The sequence below is a fragment of the Argiope bruennichi genome, chromosome X1, assembly GCF_947563725.1.
Source record: "Argiope bruennichi chromosome X1, qqArgBrue1.1, whole genome shotgun sequence".
NCBI classification, from domain to species: domain Eukaryota; kingdom Metazoa; phylum Arthropoda; class Arachnida; order Araneae; family Araneidae; genus Argiope; species Argiope bruennichi.
The window spans coordinates 46,830,777-46,849,726 of NC_079162.1; the positions used below are offsets into that span (position 1 = coordinate 46,830,777).

Genomic DNA, 18,950 nt, shown 5'->3' on the forward strand with positions numbered 1-18,950 from the left:
TAAATTTTGTTTATCCTAAAAAATGAGAATTAGCCATTTAAATTTTGGATATCTAAAATTCCGGTAGAAATGACACTTACTAAACTGTTGTATCCTTTTGTATAATTTTTAATATTAAAAATATTTTGTTCCTCTTTTATTTTTATAAATTTTTAAATGATGGAAAGATTAACTATTGAAATTTTCGTTAAAATAACATATAGAATAATGGCAAACTTTGCATATAAGCTTAAATAAAAAAAAATCATTTTAGATACAAAAGGCATAAATATAAAATGCGCAAAAATAAATGAAGAAAAGTGCTTAAAATGATAGCCTATTATCCTATTTGGGGTTAATTTCTGTTAAAACATCTATATATATAACTACATTATTATAAATTTTCTTTTTCTTTCTTTCTTCTTTTTTTTTTTTTTTTTTTTTTTTTTTGTATTGACCTAGTGGTGTCCGAGGAGAAATCAACAACGTATTTGATGATATTTTCCTTTTCTATAATATTATAAAACTTGATATTAGGATTTTAGAAAAGTTTTGCTTGTTGAAAATATCATCCAAAATAAGAAATTTGGTAAGGGGTCTTACCTCTATTCGAAGAAATAACCGTTATAATGTAGTAGATATTTATACCATTTTTTATGTTAAGTATAATTCGTAATAAAAAAATTATTAACTTCCACTTGTAAACGATATAACGGCTTAAAGATTTACTATTCAAAATTACTTCACGGTCCTAGTTAAGTATTTCGTTACAAAAATTATCTCAACTTGTTTTGCATTTAAACAGGCTAACATTTACATAACTGCTTTCGGTTCTTGGAGATAACAGAAAATCGAACAGGCGATAAAATTTGTTAGTAAATCAGAGCAATTCTACAGCAGATACTGGTAAACAACTGTGTTTTGTTGCTGCTGCTGTTGTTACAGAAGATTGAAGAAAATCGAACTGATAGTAAAAGTTTGTCAGTAAAATATACCGCTGGTAGTTAATCAAAAATGCTATCATTAAAAATATTTTTTCTGAACCAAACTAATAAAAGATGCATTGTATTTAGAGAGCGCTAATGTTGCTACCACTAAAACGCAGATGAACTTAACCAAATTAGAAAAAAATATTAAGTTTAATTCAAAAAGAATAAAAAAGAAAGAAATGATGAATCCGGCCTTAAGACTTCCTCAAGGGTCAGCCTAAAGCAGGGATTCAAACTAGTGATTTTTTCTGTGAGGGGTCTGACTTTCGTCCAAAAATATTGACCCTTCGTGACCCGGAAGTCCCCAAAAATTGAGGCCTTGGAGATGAACCAGTATCAAAAAAATAAAAGACAATAAATTATACAATATCAAGCAAATTATTACTTCCAAATCCAAGCAAAACCACAATAGAACAAACACAAACTACAAAACACCACTCAATCATAAAACCAAAAAATATCGTTAAAACAAGAAAGCAAAGTACATACCAGTTGCAAGCAAAACTCCAAACTCCATAAAAAAGCAAAGCAATCACGCCACACTACATTCAACTCACCCGCGACCAAAGCTGCACACGCCTATCACTCCCAGAAAAAGTGCCTTGTCATCCTAAGTAATAATTGAAGAGCCTCATCGCCATCTATTGAGTTAGTTAAAATAAACTAGAAGGCCTATTTTTAGTTGTGAAAAAATGGAATAAGTTAGAAAAGAGATAAACCCTCTCTTATTAAAACTTCTATGTTGCAAAAGTTTTGTGGAAAATCATTAGTAGTTAAGTTTTTAATGAGATAATTTTTTGCTTTAATATAAGAAATTTTTTTATTACAAATATTTTTAATCCTGTTAAATTGTGAGAAATTTAAATTTTTGAAAATTTTAGAGTTTAAAGAAGGGTAATTACTTTAATTATTTTAAAGTTAAATTCATCCCTTTTATTGTAAATACCTGCTAATGTTTTACCATTAGAAATTTCGATTTTTAAATCTAGATAGGTAGCTTTAATTTGATTTTCGTTTGTTTCAGTTAGAACTAAATCTTTTGAATAACAATTAGTAACAATATTAGTATTATCTAAGTTTAACTAAAGTAAGTCATCAATATTAAATAAATTCTTGAATCAGGAAATGATTGATGACCGAAGATCGTCTGAAGAAATCAATTTTAAAAACATTATATGCATCTAACTATGATAGCTCATCTTGTTCAATAAATCAGTAACTGTATTTGAATTATTCTAATTTTTCATAAATAATAATGAAAAATAAATAACTCTCCTCATAGATATATAGTGGAAAATAACTTAATGATATAACATTTCCACCTAAACTTGATTATGTGGCGATAATATAATTTTCAAGTAATGTGAAAAATATTTTTAATTATGATTCAAAGCGAAAATCAAGATACAATATTATGTCTATCCTGTTTGTTTGTCTATTCTATTTGTTTTTCTGTTTGTTTGTCTATTCTATTTGTTTTTCTATTTGTTTGTCTCTTTCTATTTGTTTGTATTGTAGTATATTTCTACATTTTTACCCAAATGTTTAAGAAATAGTTTAATTGGCCTATTTCATTAATGATTTATTTTTAAACAATGGTTTACAGTGATCAGTAACAAATGGGCTCTTCGGTTCTGGTTTGGTATCTATACTGGAAAACGATCTAGAAAAGCTCAGCATATAACGAGTGGGCAATCAAAAGGCATTTCTGTGCATTTTAATAAATCATCTCAGCTTGAGTCGCATTCATTAGTGATATGCTACTCGAACAAATGAGCTTTTAATCATATATGAGGCGTTGAGAGCATAAGTGGGCCAACCCACAATTTTCGATTTACTGAGCAAGGCATCGAATTGAAAGGGAAAACATACTTTTGTTCAAAATCAAAATTCATGAAAAAGTTTTTAACTGCCCAATACTAGATAACAGTACTGGCTAAAAGGCTCACTCAATAGATTAGGCGGATTTTTAAAGTTTTAAAACTCTAAAATTCTTGATTCAACTCTAGTAAGCTTTCTACAATATTGCACAAATGATATACTTCTACTAAAGACATTTTTTTATATATATATTCAGAATACAAGAAGATTAATTTTCAAGATATCATTTCAGGAAGTAGATATAACTAAGAAATAAGAACTTGCTTACCCATCTCTTTAAAACATTGGGAGATACAATTTGTAATATGTTTCGGTCATCCTTAATGTTGTTTATTCTCTCATTTCTGTATTAGCAATAAATCTTCCGTTACGAAATGATGCAATAGGGCCAGAATGATCAAACTATCACTAGAGTAATTTCAGAAGAATTAGATTATCCCATTGGGATGGATTAAAAAAAGAAAGAAGATTATTTAGAATGCAACTCTGATAAATGGTTTATAAAATTTATAACAGCTGTATGCAGAGAAATTCTAATTTCAACTTTACCAAGCACAAATTCGACTGATACAAAGTCTAAACTAGACTATACCGCTGCACAAGCATTCTACAGGACAAAACTTTTAATTGATACATCATTTGTACTAGACCATATGCAAAGAAATTTTAAAGGTAATTCTACGGAACAAACCTCGACTGGTATGGCCTCTTCGACAAGGAGGAAATTGAGAAATCGCATACTCAAGTGAGCTACATACAAGGTTTATCACGTTTTGCACTACTTTGTATTTTCTTAACCTCTCGTTTACTGATAATAATTTTGAAAAAGTTTTCAGAAATTCTGAAAAATATTTCTGTCTAATTTCTGCTAATTCGATTGAATTTCAAAGCTCTCAATGTGTCTGGCTTATCAATAACAAGAACAGATGAAATATCTTTGTGTCGAATCATAGTAGAACAATCATCGTTTAAACTGCCTTTCTTATTACACAGTGTTCAAGCTTTCACAAACCTGAATACTTCAATTTAATTCATTAATAGTGAAAAGATACATTTAGAAGCCTAAACAACATTTTAAGGGTGACACATTTAATTAGGTCTTTCTGACTGAAAGCCTATGAAATTGGCTTGCATATGTTCTTAAAACTACAATTCACATTTTTTTATAAAAGACAAAGACTTAAAATGCAAGAGAACCCTTATTATTAAGGATTTGTAAATTTCCTTACTCAGGATATTAAATAATTTTGTTAAATGTTTGATAAATTAAAAATACGAGAAATTAAAACATTACCACGTCACAGATTTAATTCAAGATTCGGAACAATCATTAAAAAACACTTTAGGTGAATTATTCTCAGAAAGAAAATTTTATTTCTCTTACGTTTTAGAAATTAACTTCCATCTTGTTGACAACTAAATAAATTATAACTGGAACAAATGCTTGTCTAAATTACTCAAAAAAACTTCAAAGTGACTTATAAAGCACGATTTTTTGCAGGAAATTCAAACACTACCTTCTAACATTATTTTTTTTTCTTCCCACTTCACGTTTTATATTTATGCTCACATAAAAATACAAACAAAATTTTAATTAAAAAACTCATATGACATTTAATAAACCTAAAATTTTCTCACATATTTAGATTTTATTTATTTCGTTTTTTATCCCGCTTTGTAATTAAGGTAACATCATTAATTTCTATTTTTTTTTAAATGTTGTGCTTTGTCGAAACGTAGGATACTTCAAATAGTTTCTAAATTTAAAAAAATTATCGTGTATGTCATTATATGCTCGACTTTTTTATCTACATCGTTAAATATCATTTCAGTTCAGTTATTATTGAAGAAATTACCTGAAAGTAATTTTAAGGTTGTTATGGATAAAACGCGAGTAATTATTCACAAAAATCTTTTTTACACATTTAATAAAAGATTATAATCCCGAACCATTTTGAAATTCCTCTGCCTTAAAGTAATTCCGAAATCCATTTCTAATAACATAAAGACCGATTTCCTTTGAAGAAATATAAAATATTTCTAATTTTATACATTTGAACAAATAAATATAAACAAGTCTTAGAATAACAAATCAAAATTAATTTTGTCGAATTAGCTTATGATATATAACCATGCTTTTCATGCTGTAGTAGCAATTGAAATTTACGGTTATCTGTATTGTGAAATAATTTTTATTATGTCATTGTTTTTAGCGACTAAATAATACAGTCGATGAATTTTGAAAATTACTTTTCCTTTTATATTTATGTTTGTTTGTTTTTCTATTTAAAAAATTGAATCGCTTATTTAACGAAAAAGAGCTCATTTATTTTATGAAGAAGAGCGTTAAGTTATTACTTCGAAAAACATTTATGAATCTAAGAATAAAGTAAAATAAATTATGATCATTTTAACCCTGCACTGCACTTTTTTGTTGTTGCTGCTTTAATTGTTTTCTTAATTTTCAGCAAAATTTATGTAAATCTATAACTGGGTTTAAGGAATACAGGGAAAGCATTTAATTTTGAACTTAATTTTTCATTTAAAGAGGATATATAAAATACTCTGTCTGTGCTCAACATTTCTTCGCTAAAATTTTTATTTCCACATGTTTAAAATACAGCATCTAAGAAATTTCAACAAGAAATATGAAATTATTTAAAATAAAAAAACTGAAATCTAGTGATGTACATCTAAATTTCTGTTCAAACCTTTCATTACTTCTAAACGGGATGTAAATATATCTCATTTAAATAACTTAAACTAAATTTAAGTGCTACGTAAAACTAAATTAGGTAAAAGAAAATCAGTGACAGACGATTCTCAATTGCGACCATAACAAAAATGTTATAATATTAATTTCGTAATCATTCTCTTCTTTAATCTACACAATCAAAATTTTTACTTGTGAATACCTCTTACAAGTATTGTTTCTCGATCACTAAATACTTATGGGGATGGTGGACTTAACTAGGAGCTTTTGCAAATTATTGATTTAAAGTTGTTATATAATAAAATTCTTTAAAAAATATATTATTTTTTAAAAATAAAATCGTTTATTCTAACATTTTTAGAATATTCCAAGCAAAGTAATTTTTCATATTTTTCCTCTTTTTTTTATAATATAAAAAGGTATTTAAAACAAAATGGATATTATTTTATAATCCCATTTAAAAGTTAACTTTTTTAAATATTTCTATGCATACACACTAAATTTTCATAAGGATTTGTGTTATTTTTAACTAAAATTGTCTCTTAACTACCAAAGAAAACTCAAAGCATAAAGTACATACACATATTCATTTTAATATTTAATAGGAATTTTAATTATAAATTATCTACAATTTTCCTGAAAAATTAAAATCCTTGGAACATTTTAAAGTCATTTAAATTTGAAAACAACATTATTTTGAGAAAAAGTCATTAAAAGTATACTTATTCTTCTGAACCCATTGAATATTCATTTTAAAAGTGCATCATCTTTTAATACCATTTCAATCGCATATAAGTATATAGATGAAAAGGAACTTTCATATTTGGGTCAGTTTTTTGTTTATTTAAAAGTCTATCATCCCATCAATTCTTGTATAAATTAACTAACAAAATTCTTCCTCACAAATAACTGAAAAATTTTCCAGCTTCTAAAATGTTGGCATATTACACTAGTTTCGGTAAAATTTAGGATCTTGGATAATAAGAATTATATTTCCACGCGAATTTGATACAAAATTTCAAACAATACAAACGAACATTTGATACAAAATTTCAACTGAATAAAATTGTACACTGAGTAGCTAGCTACCTTGTAGAAAGTTATACATGTGTTATCCTGATTGCTGTATTTATGAAAATGTTGAAGAAAATGTTCTGTTATTGTTGTACAGGTCGAAACCTCCTGAAAATGCCATTAGCTCCCCGGGTTCTTCCCAGTCGCCAGAGAGAACACCAGTTCACAGAAGGCAGTTCACACGACTTATGTCAAAAAGGTGTTAATTAATGCACGTTCATACCCTAGACTAACTAGAATGTCTATTTTAAACCTTTTTGGCATTAACATATCCTATCCTTACGCTTTCTCCGTTTCCTACAGATTTCTTCATTGAAATGTTATAGATTCATTGCGTTGTTTTTTTTTTTCTGCATGTTTTAGTTTTAGATTTTTGCATTTTCAGGCAAAAACACACATATTTTCATAGTGCAGTAAAAGTAAATCCGTCCATTTGATGTTGGAGAATTATCGTTTATTGCTTGCTGATGATTAAGCTTGCAATATTTTTAAGCATTTGCTAACGAAAAAGCATAGGTATGATTTACAAAATATGACACAATCGAGCCAAGTGAATATGAAATAGAAATAAGAATACACTTATTAATAATTGAGTATGCGACATTTTTTTTTCTAAACAGTATTAAGTACAAAACTTGGCGAAATCATAAAAATAAGTTTTATGCACAAGAATTTATTCATTAAGTTGTCTAAGCAGCGCGAGCTGAATTCATAAAACTATATTTCAGATAAACGCAATGTTCTTAAGAAACAGTTTTTATGAATTTCAACGCAATGTTCTTAAGAAAGAGTTTTTATGAATTTCATATAATTCTTCTACAATTTTATTATTATTAAGGCATTAATATTAAGTTTTCTTAAACAAAAATGATGTCTTAAAATGTAGAAAATACCGATTCGTATAAATATATATTTTTTGAATGTAAGTAATAATTTTCAACTTTCAAGTTAAATTTTTAATTTTCTTTTCTATTTTTTTATTATTTCTTAAATTTTAATATTTTGGGACGTTTAATCACATATTCGTTAATAATATAAAATGGCTTGATAGGCAGTAAATGATGCAACAAGAAATAAATGAAAAACACTCTTCAATGTTATGTAGGCCTTCATTTGTCCAAAATACTGTATTATCAAAATCTTAAAAAATTATCTTGGACATCAAAAATTCATTTTCACATTCCAAATACGCTATTTATGCAAATCATAATTCTGATTAATAAAATAAAGCTTTAAAATAAAAATGCATACATTAACAGAATAATGGGCTCAAACCTGAAAATAAAAAAGAAAACGTATTATCCTAACAAAGGACGATATTTATCGAATTAATTTGTGTAAACGTTAATCTCTAATATATAAAAACAATTCATCTAAATAGTTTTCTGTAAAATGACGTATCTAATGCAAATAAATCTACAAAAAGATTTAAAAATACAATAAAAATTGCTGACTGTAGAATGTTTCAGCATCTATTGGCTAAAAAAATTATCCACGTTTACTGTAATTTATATAATAGGATTTTTTCTGTTTTAATAAAACGTCTAAATAGAAACCGAGCAAATACTTTTTATTCAAATGTCAATTTTAATATTAATAAATATTTCCTCCCGTTTCTACGACACTTAATAATTCCTACACTTTACTGGTACTTATAAGTTTTTCTTATAAAGTTTTGATAAACTTCTTGAATCTCTAATCATGCTAGTAGTTTTTATTTCAAACTGGTGTATATGTTATCCATCTAAAGTAATAAATAGTGAGATATGAATTTTTTTAAAACTCTTGTCTTGAATTTCATTATTTAAAGACGTGCGGAAAGAAAATAAAGCTTTAACAACTATTATTTTATGCAAATGATTAATTTCTGAATTGTATTTTGAATAACAGATAGTTAACACTAGTTCCGTGTCCGAATCAATAATTTTTTTGTCGTCATTTTGTCAAGAACTCCCAATTTTACGGTTATTATTAAAATATACCTTCCAAGCTTAACTTCTTCGTCTTTCTCAACAATGTTTAATCATTGATAAGAATACTCAAGAGTCAAAAAATATTAATAACACCGTATTAGAGCTTATAAACATAATCTAATAAGTATGCTTAGGAACTTAGCTAAGTTTGAAATTTCCCTAAAAGTTAGTTCAAGGCTTAGTAAACAAAGTTGCTTAGAGTTTCGAAAATTGATTTAATTATCATTTATAAGTGTATCGGAAGTTTTTCCCCAATATGTAGTAGAAAGTTATTTCTTAGCTTAAAAGCCAAAAAAGTATTCAGAAATTTGATAGTTAATTATCTATTATAGGCCTATTTTGAAAATTAAATGAGCTTAAAATGCTCTTAAAAATCGAAAAATGATATGTAATTATGTTTACCGAGCATCGCTTGATCAAAAGATCTGAGAGTTTTAACTTCGGGATTATTAGCATAGATTAATAGTAGTTTAGATATTTGGCTTAAAAGCTTCATTCGTTTATAGCTAGTGCATGTCTGCTCGAAGCTCTAATGCTAGATAGAATTTTGTATATACTATATTCTCCGTATTTGTCATTTCTTATTATATGTGTTTCTCTAAAAGTTAAAGTTTATCATGTTACAACTAAACCATAATAATACTAACTACTAAACATACTGTGCTAACAATTTCGACTAACAGACTAACAATTTCGCAATCAAAACGGTATCTTAAATTCTAAAAACCATAAACATAAATCATTAGGACTACAGAATTTTCTAGACATCTTGCATTTTGGTATGTCTAATATTGTTTCTTATCTTTATATTATTGTATATTTTACTTTTTATTTCTTGTATCAATTAATATGTTTTCAAATTTTATTTTTTAATTTTCTGTTATGCTATCTCATTTTTAGTCCTTAAACTCTTTGTAATTTTTTTTAGTTTTTTTTTATTTATGTTTATAACTCTTTTATATTACAATTATAGTGCATGACAAAGGATCGTTCATTGTTCCCAATACGAAAAACAAGTTCTGTAAAATTATATATTTATCTTGAATTTGTTAATCATCAAGATTTCATAAAAAGTGCCGATATGACTGAATAATTTAATTCTCCACGATTTATTGAATTATCCGGGGAGTTCGCATTATCTCGGCTATTAATTTTTGTTTTTAAAAGGAGTGAAATAATGCCCAAATTTCAGCATTCAACAAGTGTCCTAGAGGCTTTTCAAGGTAAGTACTGCTTTAGGCTGATGTAGTTAAATATTTCTGGGGCAATACCCTTTAATAAACATTGGTTATAACTGCAGTTTTTAATGACCTCATTCCAAATTTTAATTTATTCTGTTTGAGGCTTAATGCAGTTTCGTAAACGTTATATTTAAAACTAACTGCCTTCATGCTCTTCGTATCAGCACTAAAGTCACCAAAATAAAACTTTTTTTAAAAAGAGTTCAGTTTCACTTTCAGATAGATTGTCCTTTTACTGTACCAAAACATAATTTTAAAAACATTTCATTTATTCGAAAAAAGTTTCAAGTAACAATTTTTGGTCGGAAAATTTTAGAAACTCCTTTTTCTTAGAGTATATAGTTATATTAATTATTTTTTGAACGATTACAATTCAAAAATTAAAAAAGATAAAAAGGTTTGAAAATAAGTTTCTACGACATCAAAATCAACAATTAAAAAATTTAGCAACTTTTGTCTTTCACTTCCGATATTCGGGTATCGATTCGGACTAACAGTACTATTTTGTAGGAAAATACTGAACATCACTTTGTATTAGAAATGCGATTTCATCAGTTATCTCAGTAAAAATTAAAATAAACATCGGCTAATGTTTTCTTTTTCTTATAACGCCAAAACTTATCACTAGAAAATATCGTCACTTTTTTTATTATGGAAACAATCAGTGGAAAATATTCTTCTACTGTTAGTTTAGATACTGGGTTAGTTTCAAATAGCAGATCAGATATTCGAAAAAAAATCCTTTAATATAGAAGATAAATTAATTAGATATATTTATATAGATAATATAGAAGATAAGTAATCCTTAGAAGATAAATTGAGTAAATAAAACAGCAGAAGTGATGTAAAAAATAAGCAGGCAGCTAGATAGCAAGAGATTCTTATGGATCAATAATCATTCATACTAATAATAACTTTTAAAGTTTCTTTAAAAATACTATCCTAAAACATCATAAAATTTATCTTTTATTTTTATATACATTTCTCTTAATAGTTTAAAAAACATTTTAGTGTCTTGGATTTTTTGAAAAAAATTGCAAAAAATACTAACATTAGAAAATTTTCTTAAGAATAGTAATGAATTATATACATCTCTCTTCTAACCATAATTGGTAAATATAACTTTAAATAAATAAAATTAAGTTACGAAAAGGAAATTAATGTCAATAAGGGTAATTTTTAAAGCATGCATATTTCTTTTTAAAAAATCATTAAAATGCTGTAGCATACTTATATACTATTTGGCTGCTTTATCTAATTTCAGAACACACACAAAAAAAATGGCAAAGGTAAGTAGACGACAAACAATTTCTTTGAATATCAAATTCTTCTAACAATTGCTAAACTGAATAAATTAGCGATAATCACTTGCGTGCAATATACTTAAGGTAAAGAAAATTTTCTTACGGTGTCCTTCGTGATTTTTATATTTCTATCTTTACAGTAATTTCTTTCAAATTGTCTTGAAAGATATCCTTGTACCTTTCGCTAGTCTAATCCTAGAAATATCGAGAAAAGCATTAGCATCTGAGAAAAAAATTGTTACGGAAAAGCTCAAATCAATAATTTTAAAAAAAAATGTGATGGTAAATTATTCATGCTGAAAATAAGATTAACTGCGATGACGCGCAAAAAGTGAATTCACAATGAATATATAAGAATATTTATCTTTTATTTCTTTTAGTTAAAGTAATTGTTTTTACAGAATCCGTTAAGAACCCACCATTTTAGATCCGCAAATACCTAGATAATAATTCCTTTTCTAACTACGCTCACTTTCATTTTCATGAATTTTAATACGATCTCCAACGTCTTCCGTAAATTTGTGTCGTGGCGCCATCTATGAACAATAAGATAAACTTTATAAGCATTTTATTTTAATTGTTTATACTCAATGCTTGTATATCAGAGGAAATCATTAACTAACTTTTATAAATAAACTGAAATAATATAAATAATTAAAATAAAAATATAACTGAATAATATAAATGTAATTAATTTTCAAATTTCTAGATGTTTTTAGTCTTGAAGAATGTTAAAATAAAATCAACATTCTAAGAGCAATTAAGTTAAATATTTCGACTTTGGAAATAATTTTTAATTTATATCGTAATTAATCTTTGTAAGACTTTAAGATATAGTCTGTGATATACAAACATCTTCTACCAATACGTTCAATATTTTTTAAATAGTAATTTGTTGACATTTTCTTTTCTTCATACGTTTATTCTTTTGCTTTTATTCGAAAGTAATATATTTATTAATTAATTTTATTACATGTAGCTTGTATTTAATTTCCTTTTTATGAATATTTTTTAAACGTGAATTTTCTTGATTATCATATTGTAGCTAGAGAACCCGCGAATTTTAGAAAAATATTTCATACATTATTTTATAGAGTTTCAAATGATGCTAAGAAAAGCTTGAAGCTATAAATTTTAATTGGTCCAAATCGATTAAATTACTTATTATAATATGAAAGAATAAATCACTAAACTCAAATAATATATATATATATATATATATATATATATATATATATATATATATATATTATTATTACACTTATAAATGTTATGTCCTATTTAAGTTAAAGAATGCATACAATAAAAAAAAAATCACAAAATTGGCTCGGAATTATATCTTTATTATTTCCCTGCTAACGTTGTTCGACTTCTGCTGCTATCACTTCCATTCGCCACTGCCCGAATGTTATTTTATGCTTGATATTTACGTTTAACAATCTTTTTTTTCGGTGCATTAGCCGTAGAACCATAGATGATGATGATGAATTATCTGAATTTCATCCCAATGCGGTTCCTACCGAAGTGCGAGAATGGCTGGCTTCAACTTTCTCAAAGAAAACTGCAACCCAAAGAAAAAGATCTGAGGACAAACCAAGATTCCGTTCAGTTGCTAATGCTATCAGAGCCGGCATTATGGTTGACAGGTAAGCATATTTTTTACCTCTATTTTTCAGTACTGTATTTAAGAGATACTGAAAATTAAACATATGGAAAGTATCTGGTGCAATGCTTGCAAATCTAAGAAAAAAATGTCTCCAGCTCAACTAACTAATTAATCGCCAGCTAACTAATTAATTATAGCTTAACTTCGTACTTTCGATATGAAATTGCTCAAAAATTCTTTTAGCGATAATCTGCTGGAGGGAAACCCAAGTAAGCCGAAAAGTCTTCTTTTAAATTAAACCTAGGCACTCGATTGATTTAATTTGAAATATATATAAAGTGCTGTCAACAAGTAACAAAATGCAATAAGGTTTGCTGTGCAAAAATCTGAAAAGCAAAGTGCTCTCTTGCATCCAGTAAACAGCTTTGCATCTAATTAGTATTACGAATTCAAAAGTTTAAAGGTGGTTTCTCTGATCAAGGAAACTCAAAATTATTAAATTTGAATGATATACATAAAATATAGAGCTGTTTGAGACGAATCTTTGCAATAACTTCCGAATATATGAATTTAAAAAATCTTAACAACAGCTTAATCTATGCTTGTATAATTTATCAAAAAGTAGTTCGTAAATGGTCTTGCAGTAATGTGAAATATATCACATGTTCATCTTAAAAGCCTTCAACACTCTCTTTTTTTAAATCATCTCTAAATTGATTATGTAAAACCATTCTAAAAACATCTTATTCACAAATTAATCTAATTATCGTGAATGAAAATTATAAATTTGAATGATATACTTAAAATATGGAGTTGATAAAGACGAATCTCTATTCATAAGTTTTGTAGTAACTTCCGAATCTGTAAATTAAAAAAGTCTGTACAACAATTCAATCTATGCTTGTATAATTTATCGAAAAATAGTTTGTAAATTTTTCATAAAGGATATTGCAGCAAAGTGAAATATATCACATGCTCATCTTATAAGTTTTCAAAACTCTTTTTTTTTTTTTTTTGAGATAACCTCTAAATTGATTATCTCAAATCATTCTAAAAACAACTTATACACGATAAATCTACGAATATCTACTATTCGTAATGATTATAAAGAAAAACATAATTCCCATGCAGGTTTCAAAATACCAATAACAGTAGCATTGCACCGTCATTTTAAACTCAATAATGATTTTACAAATGACATTATGACATATGCAGCAAGTTTAATAATAATTACGTCCTTAATAATCTACAAGAATATCCTCTCAATAATTACAGATTCAGAGAGAAGCAAAAAATAAATATATATATAAATCTATGGTAAATATATTTGCACTAAGATATTGTAGAACAGCAACATTACATGAATACATATAATATCTTAAATACTTCAGAAATTTCCCTGTAGAAGAATGACTACTTGGCAATGATGACATTTATTGCCATACATCTCGAACTTTTATGCAACCCTCGAACTGTTTTGACCTACATATGATAGCCGGATTACTCCAGAGAATGCTGACCTTCGTCCGCATACATCTAGCCAAATTCCACTTCTTATAATTGGATTCTCGTTTTATACATATTGTGCAATCCCTGTAATCATTGCGACCTTCGTACTGTACATTGACCTTAGTACTGTAGCCGGATGGCCCCAGAAGATGATTTTTGTGGCTGTATATCACACAAAATTTCTTGTGAAAGATTCGTGCTTTTTTTTCTGCTGTTAGTGGCGATTTCCTTTCGTAAATATTTTTAAGCACACAAAAATGTATTTCAGCTGAAATGCACGAAATATCTCTATCGCTGTTATTCCACATTTGAAAAAGCTTATATTTTACCACATAAATTTGAATCTCCGTATTGTCTAATGATCGAATATCGAACAAATTAATCAACACATCTAATGCGTTGTTTAATTTCCAATTATGAAACAAACCAACATATCCAATGTGTTTGTTTCATCATTGCCACGATTTAACAAACTCGGCACATATGAATCTCTCTCACTTTTCATAATCTGACATGTTTATTCTTATTTGGTCCGAATGATACATTTTAAAATTATTTTTATTAATATCCGTAACCATTCATGACATTCTAGCATTTCCTGTAAACAGCATTTTATCTTAACATAGTAAAGCGCCACAATTTGGGATCCTTTTGATTAAAGATATGTTTATTTCATATTCTAAATTTCTTATTCAGATTAACTTTTCTAAAAATGCATTTCATCCTAAAATTCAAAGCTTTGTTTTGCATTTTCTTTGAGCGGTTTACCACTTGATTAAAAGAAGTGCGTTTTTCCGAGGAAAGTATGCTTGAATAAATCATTTAAAGAAAAAAATTACAGACGAAGTGAAAAACTATAGAAAAAATAAAAAAACAGAATGAAGAATTCTGATTCAATATTTATTCAACAATAAATGTATAATAACGAACCATAATTGATTGAATAATTATTAAACGAAAGAGAAAAAGAATAATGAGCTATGACTGAGTAATTATTGCACGAAAAACTGAATAAAGAAATAAAGGACTTAATTGTATTGCGCACCATAAAGGAATCTACTTTCAGAGATCATACGAACGATTGTTCCGTTAATTACATTATTAATTAAAAAGCAACACTTCACATAAGAAAATACATCATGTGAAAATATTTCGCATAATGAATCAAAAACATAAATTTTCTATATTGCAATTTATGCAAATATAGAAAAATTATTAAATTTAAAATTGTTTTATTTATTTTTTGCAAAGCTTTGTATGAAATAAATATCCTTTTATTGATGAAGTGAAAAGAACTTCAAGGTAACTCCTGCATAGTACAGAAGAATGCTTACAGATGCAAGTAACAATGAAATCACTTCATTTGTTATAAAAGATTTAGACTTTCCATGTAATTTATCCATTAAATGAAATGAATCAAGGCCATAATTTAAAATTAAATATAAATATAGCACTATTTAAGCACTTTTTACGAGAAATGACAATTCAAGTAAACCTAATGGCCGCCAAACACTGATTTTAATCGTTAAAAAAAGATCTGATTGCTCAAAAATTTTCAAACACGAAAAGATAATAAACAAACGATATAAACTGAAAACTGTTTTATCCTCAATCAACTCCCAGAATTTATGCAAGAACTCCTAACAAGGAAGAATAAATCTCCATGTGTATGCACGGAACTGCAATTTATGGAAATAATTCAAGGAGACATGATTATTTTAAAATATTAACTAATATAAGTATGATGAAGTAGTTAAGTAATTAAGTTATGCCAAATGTTAATATTTGTAAATATTACCAGAAAGTTTTTCCAGCCTCATACAGATTCTCATGATTTTTAATAGGATCTCCACCAGGAGGAGCCACCTGCATTTCTATTCGAATGAATTATTAATATAGGTCGCTTTAATATGTTTTAGATTATATATGAGTGAGAAAATCCTTATTATAATTTTGATATCTATTTATACAGATGCAGAAATAATTGTATTTGCCTAGTAAAAGAACTATGGGGATTCAAATTATTATGTAAAACGATAAAAACTGATTTCAGTTTTACTGCTTAAGTAAGTTTTGGTGGTTTCTTAGATCAAACACGAATAGTGCTGGGAAAATTATTTCACAGGAGAAGAAAGGAATAAAAAAAAATGCTATTTGACTATTTTTATCTCAAAATTATTCCGCTCACAGATGGATTTTAAATTTCTCTCTTTTAACAACATTAAACGAACAGCAATTGATATCTCATGAAAATCCATTTAGTAACATAAAAAAATTACTTTTACATGTATCGGATTTAGGCAGATTAGGTAACTGCCTAGGGCTGCTTAGCTAATAAGAGCTGCAGGAAGATTGATTTTTTTAAAAACTGTTAGCCTTGTTGTCAATTATATTTATAAAAACATACCTAGATGATGAATTCTAAAATAAAAGGATATCACGACCTCTCTGTCAAATACAATCAGTTAATACTCTCTATTTCACTATAGGTACCTGATTATTCCAGTATTTATAAACACCAAGCGTCTGGTTAAATAATACTGAGTGCAAACATTGATTCTACTCAGTCATAATAAAATAAATAAAAACATATACACTTTTCTTCACAGTAACTCACAAAACACACATATTTTTGTAAGCAATTTATGAAATTGCTTGCAAAAAACCATACAAATTTAAAATTAAGAAATATGAAATTAACTTAAAATAAATAATTAACATGTTTATTAAACTGAAAATTGCAGAAATCTGAAATTATTTTGATAAAAATTAGGAGCACCATAATTTGCCCGACCTATAGCCGTAAAACGACTAAACTCTCCTCTGATCTGTAGGGACTTATAAATAAAATAATCTGCAGACACATTATTTACTACACTCCTTTTATAATAAACCTTATGAAAAAGAGTGGAATCTAAAAATGGAAATTAGAACAAGTCTGTTTTCCTTTTCAGATAATAAATTATTTTTATAGAAATAATTGACTTAAAAGAGAAATGAAAATAAAATTAAATAACGTGTGTAAAATTGAATGTGTTTGCCTCCGCTATTAAACAGAAATTGTTTTTTTTAAAAAAGCAAAGGCGAAAAGTTTAATTTTAGGAAAGAAAAAAAAACTGGCCAGATTTGGAAATTGCTCGTTTGTTATCATTCGAATATTAATTTGCTACTTTTTCAACTCAGCTATGATGTAACCGCGCATCTGAGATGTGTCAGTTTGAAAAGTATACAAAAGAAGTGTTTAAAATTGTGAAAGAAGTGTAAATTACAGTTTTAAATTGTGAACAGTTCCAATTCGAAGGAAGGATTTTTTTTTTAATTCTACTTGTGGTGAGAAAAGGCAATATGTTTTGAAATCGTAAAATAAAAACATATTGACATGTTAGCAATATTTTAGCTTTAGCAGAATTATGATTGCAGGGGGAAAAGACGTTATATAAATATTTCCTCAAAATATACTTGCAAAATGCTTTAAACTTTACAACTCCAAGCAAAGAACTGCAAACTAAAATTAAATATAGGTGTCTGAGGAATACAGATTTAAAAGTGTTTTCGTCTTATCTCAGATTTTATTTTCACACCAGTGTTACTCTTTCGAATATTTTAAAGATTTCTTCCTGAGTTTGGAAAATTTTCCCAATGTAATATCGATTGGAAATCGAGTGAACTTGGGATTCGAAGACATTTTTAAGAGTAACAAGTTCATGACGTTCTTGGAAATTGCAGACAGTCAAATAAATAATCTGTAATATCGGAGCCAGAGGCAACTGCTGTCGGGAGAAAAAATGGCCCTTTAGCCAAGTATTGATTAATCAAGGATAGGAAACCAAACCAAAAATCCTTATCATTGATTTTCTTCCAAGAGGATTATGTTACTTCGACCATAATTCTCTTTCCTTACGAAACTGTCGACGAAAGGATTCAAGCCTAATAGGATAGTACCAAAATATCTATTCGATTGGAAATTTTAGTTTAAAAATATTTGATATCTGTGATTTCCAAAGGTTTTGTACTCATATATGTCGTAACAAAAAAATACGAGCGCTTTTCAATAAGAACTTTTGTCCACCTGTTTTATTAGATTTCAAAAATATTTTTTCTTTGGCCTAACCGAAGTTTTCAAATACCGTCTTGACTCTTAGAAATGATGGATTTGTTGGTTTCGATGAAGCAGCATTTTTTTTTATTATTATATTACGCAGGTTGTACAAAAAATCCTTGATGTATTTTAAAATAGATATAAAATCAATCAATGAGAATAGAGGAGTGCGGTTTTGTACCAAATTCTTGTGGTATAAAAATTTCTATTTTTCTCTCAAAATAAAAATATTTCATTCCAATTTTTTTTCATATGCAGTGCAGTACCTTAAAAGCAGTAAAAAAAACAAAAAAACATTTCTAGATGCCGCTATTTTTTATATGTTTTGATTTTTTAAATGCTTCTTCCACAATGAATGCAAGCGGCCCATTGGTGGAATTGGAGTACCATTTTATTGTTATTTGCTACAAAAGGCAGAAAATTAAAATACGGTAGTAGATTATACGAGTTAAAAATTTTGTACTCCTTGAGACGTACGAATTCTCTACGACTGTTTGTCTTGAGTGTTTATGTGTTAAGGTACAGCGCCATTTTTATGAAAACTTAGGAATTATTTTTTCATTTTGAGGAAAAATTTTAGTA

At 27.3% G+C, this 18,950-nt stretch overlaps 1 protein-coding gene across 7 annotated transcripts in view; it reads left to right on the forward strand.

Annotated features, from left to right (window-relative positions):
* Positions 1-18,950, forward strand: part of LOC129959014 (dual specificity calcium/calmodulin-dependent 3',5'-cyclic nucleotide phosphodiesterase 1-like) — a 601,405-nt gene that overhangs the window by 514,877 nt on the left and 67,578 nt on the right. For 6 of the 7 annotated variants that reach the window (XM_056071778.1, XM_056071780.1, XM_056071779.1 and 3 more), the window contains 2 exons: positions 6,734-6,835; positions 12,615-12,800. In XM_056071778.1, the coding sequence (XP_055927753.1) occupies positions 6,734-6,835; positions 12,615-12,800 (288 nt within the window). The remainder of the gene's footprint in view (positions 1-6,733; positions 6,836-12,614; positions 12,801-18,950) is intronic. The other variant, XM_056071781.1, reaches the window with a different exon arrangement.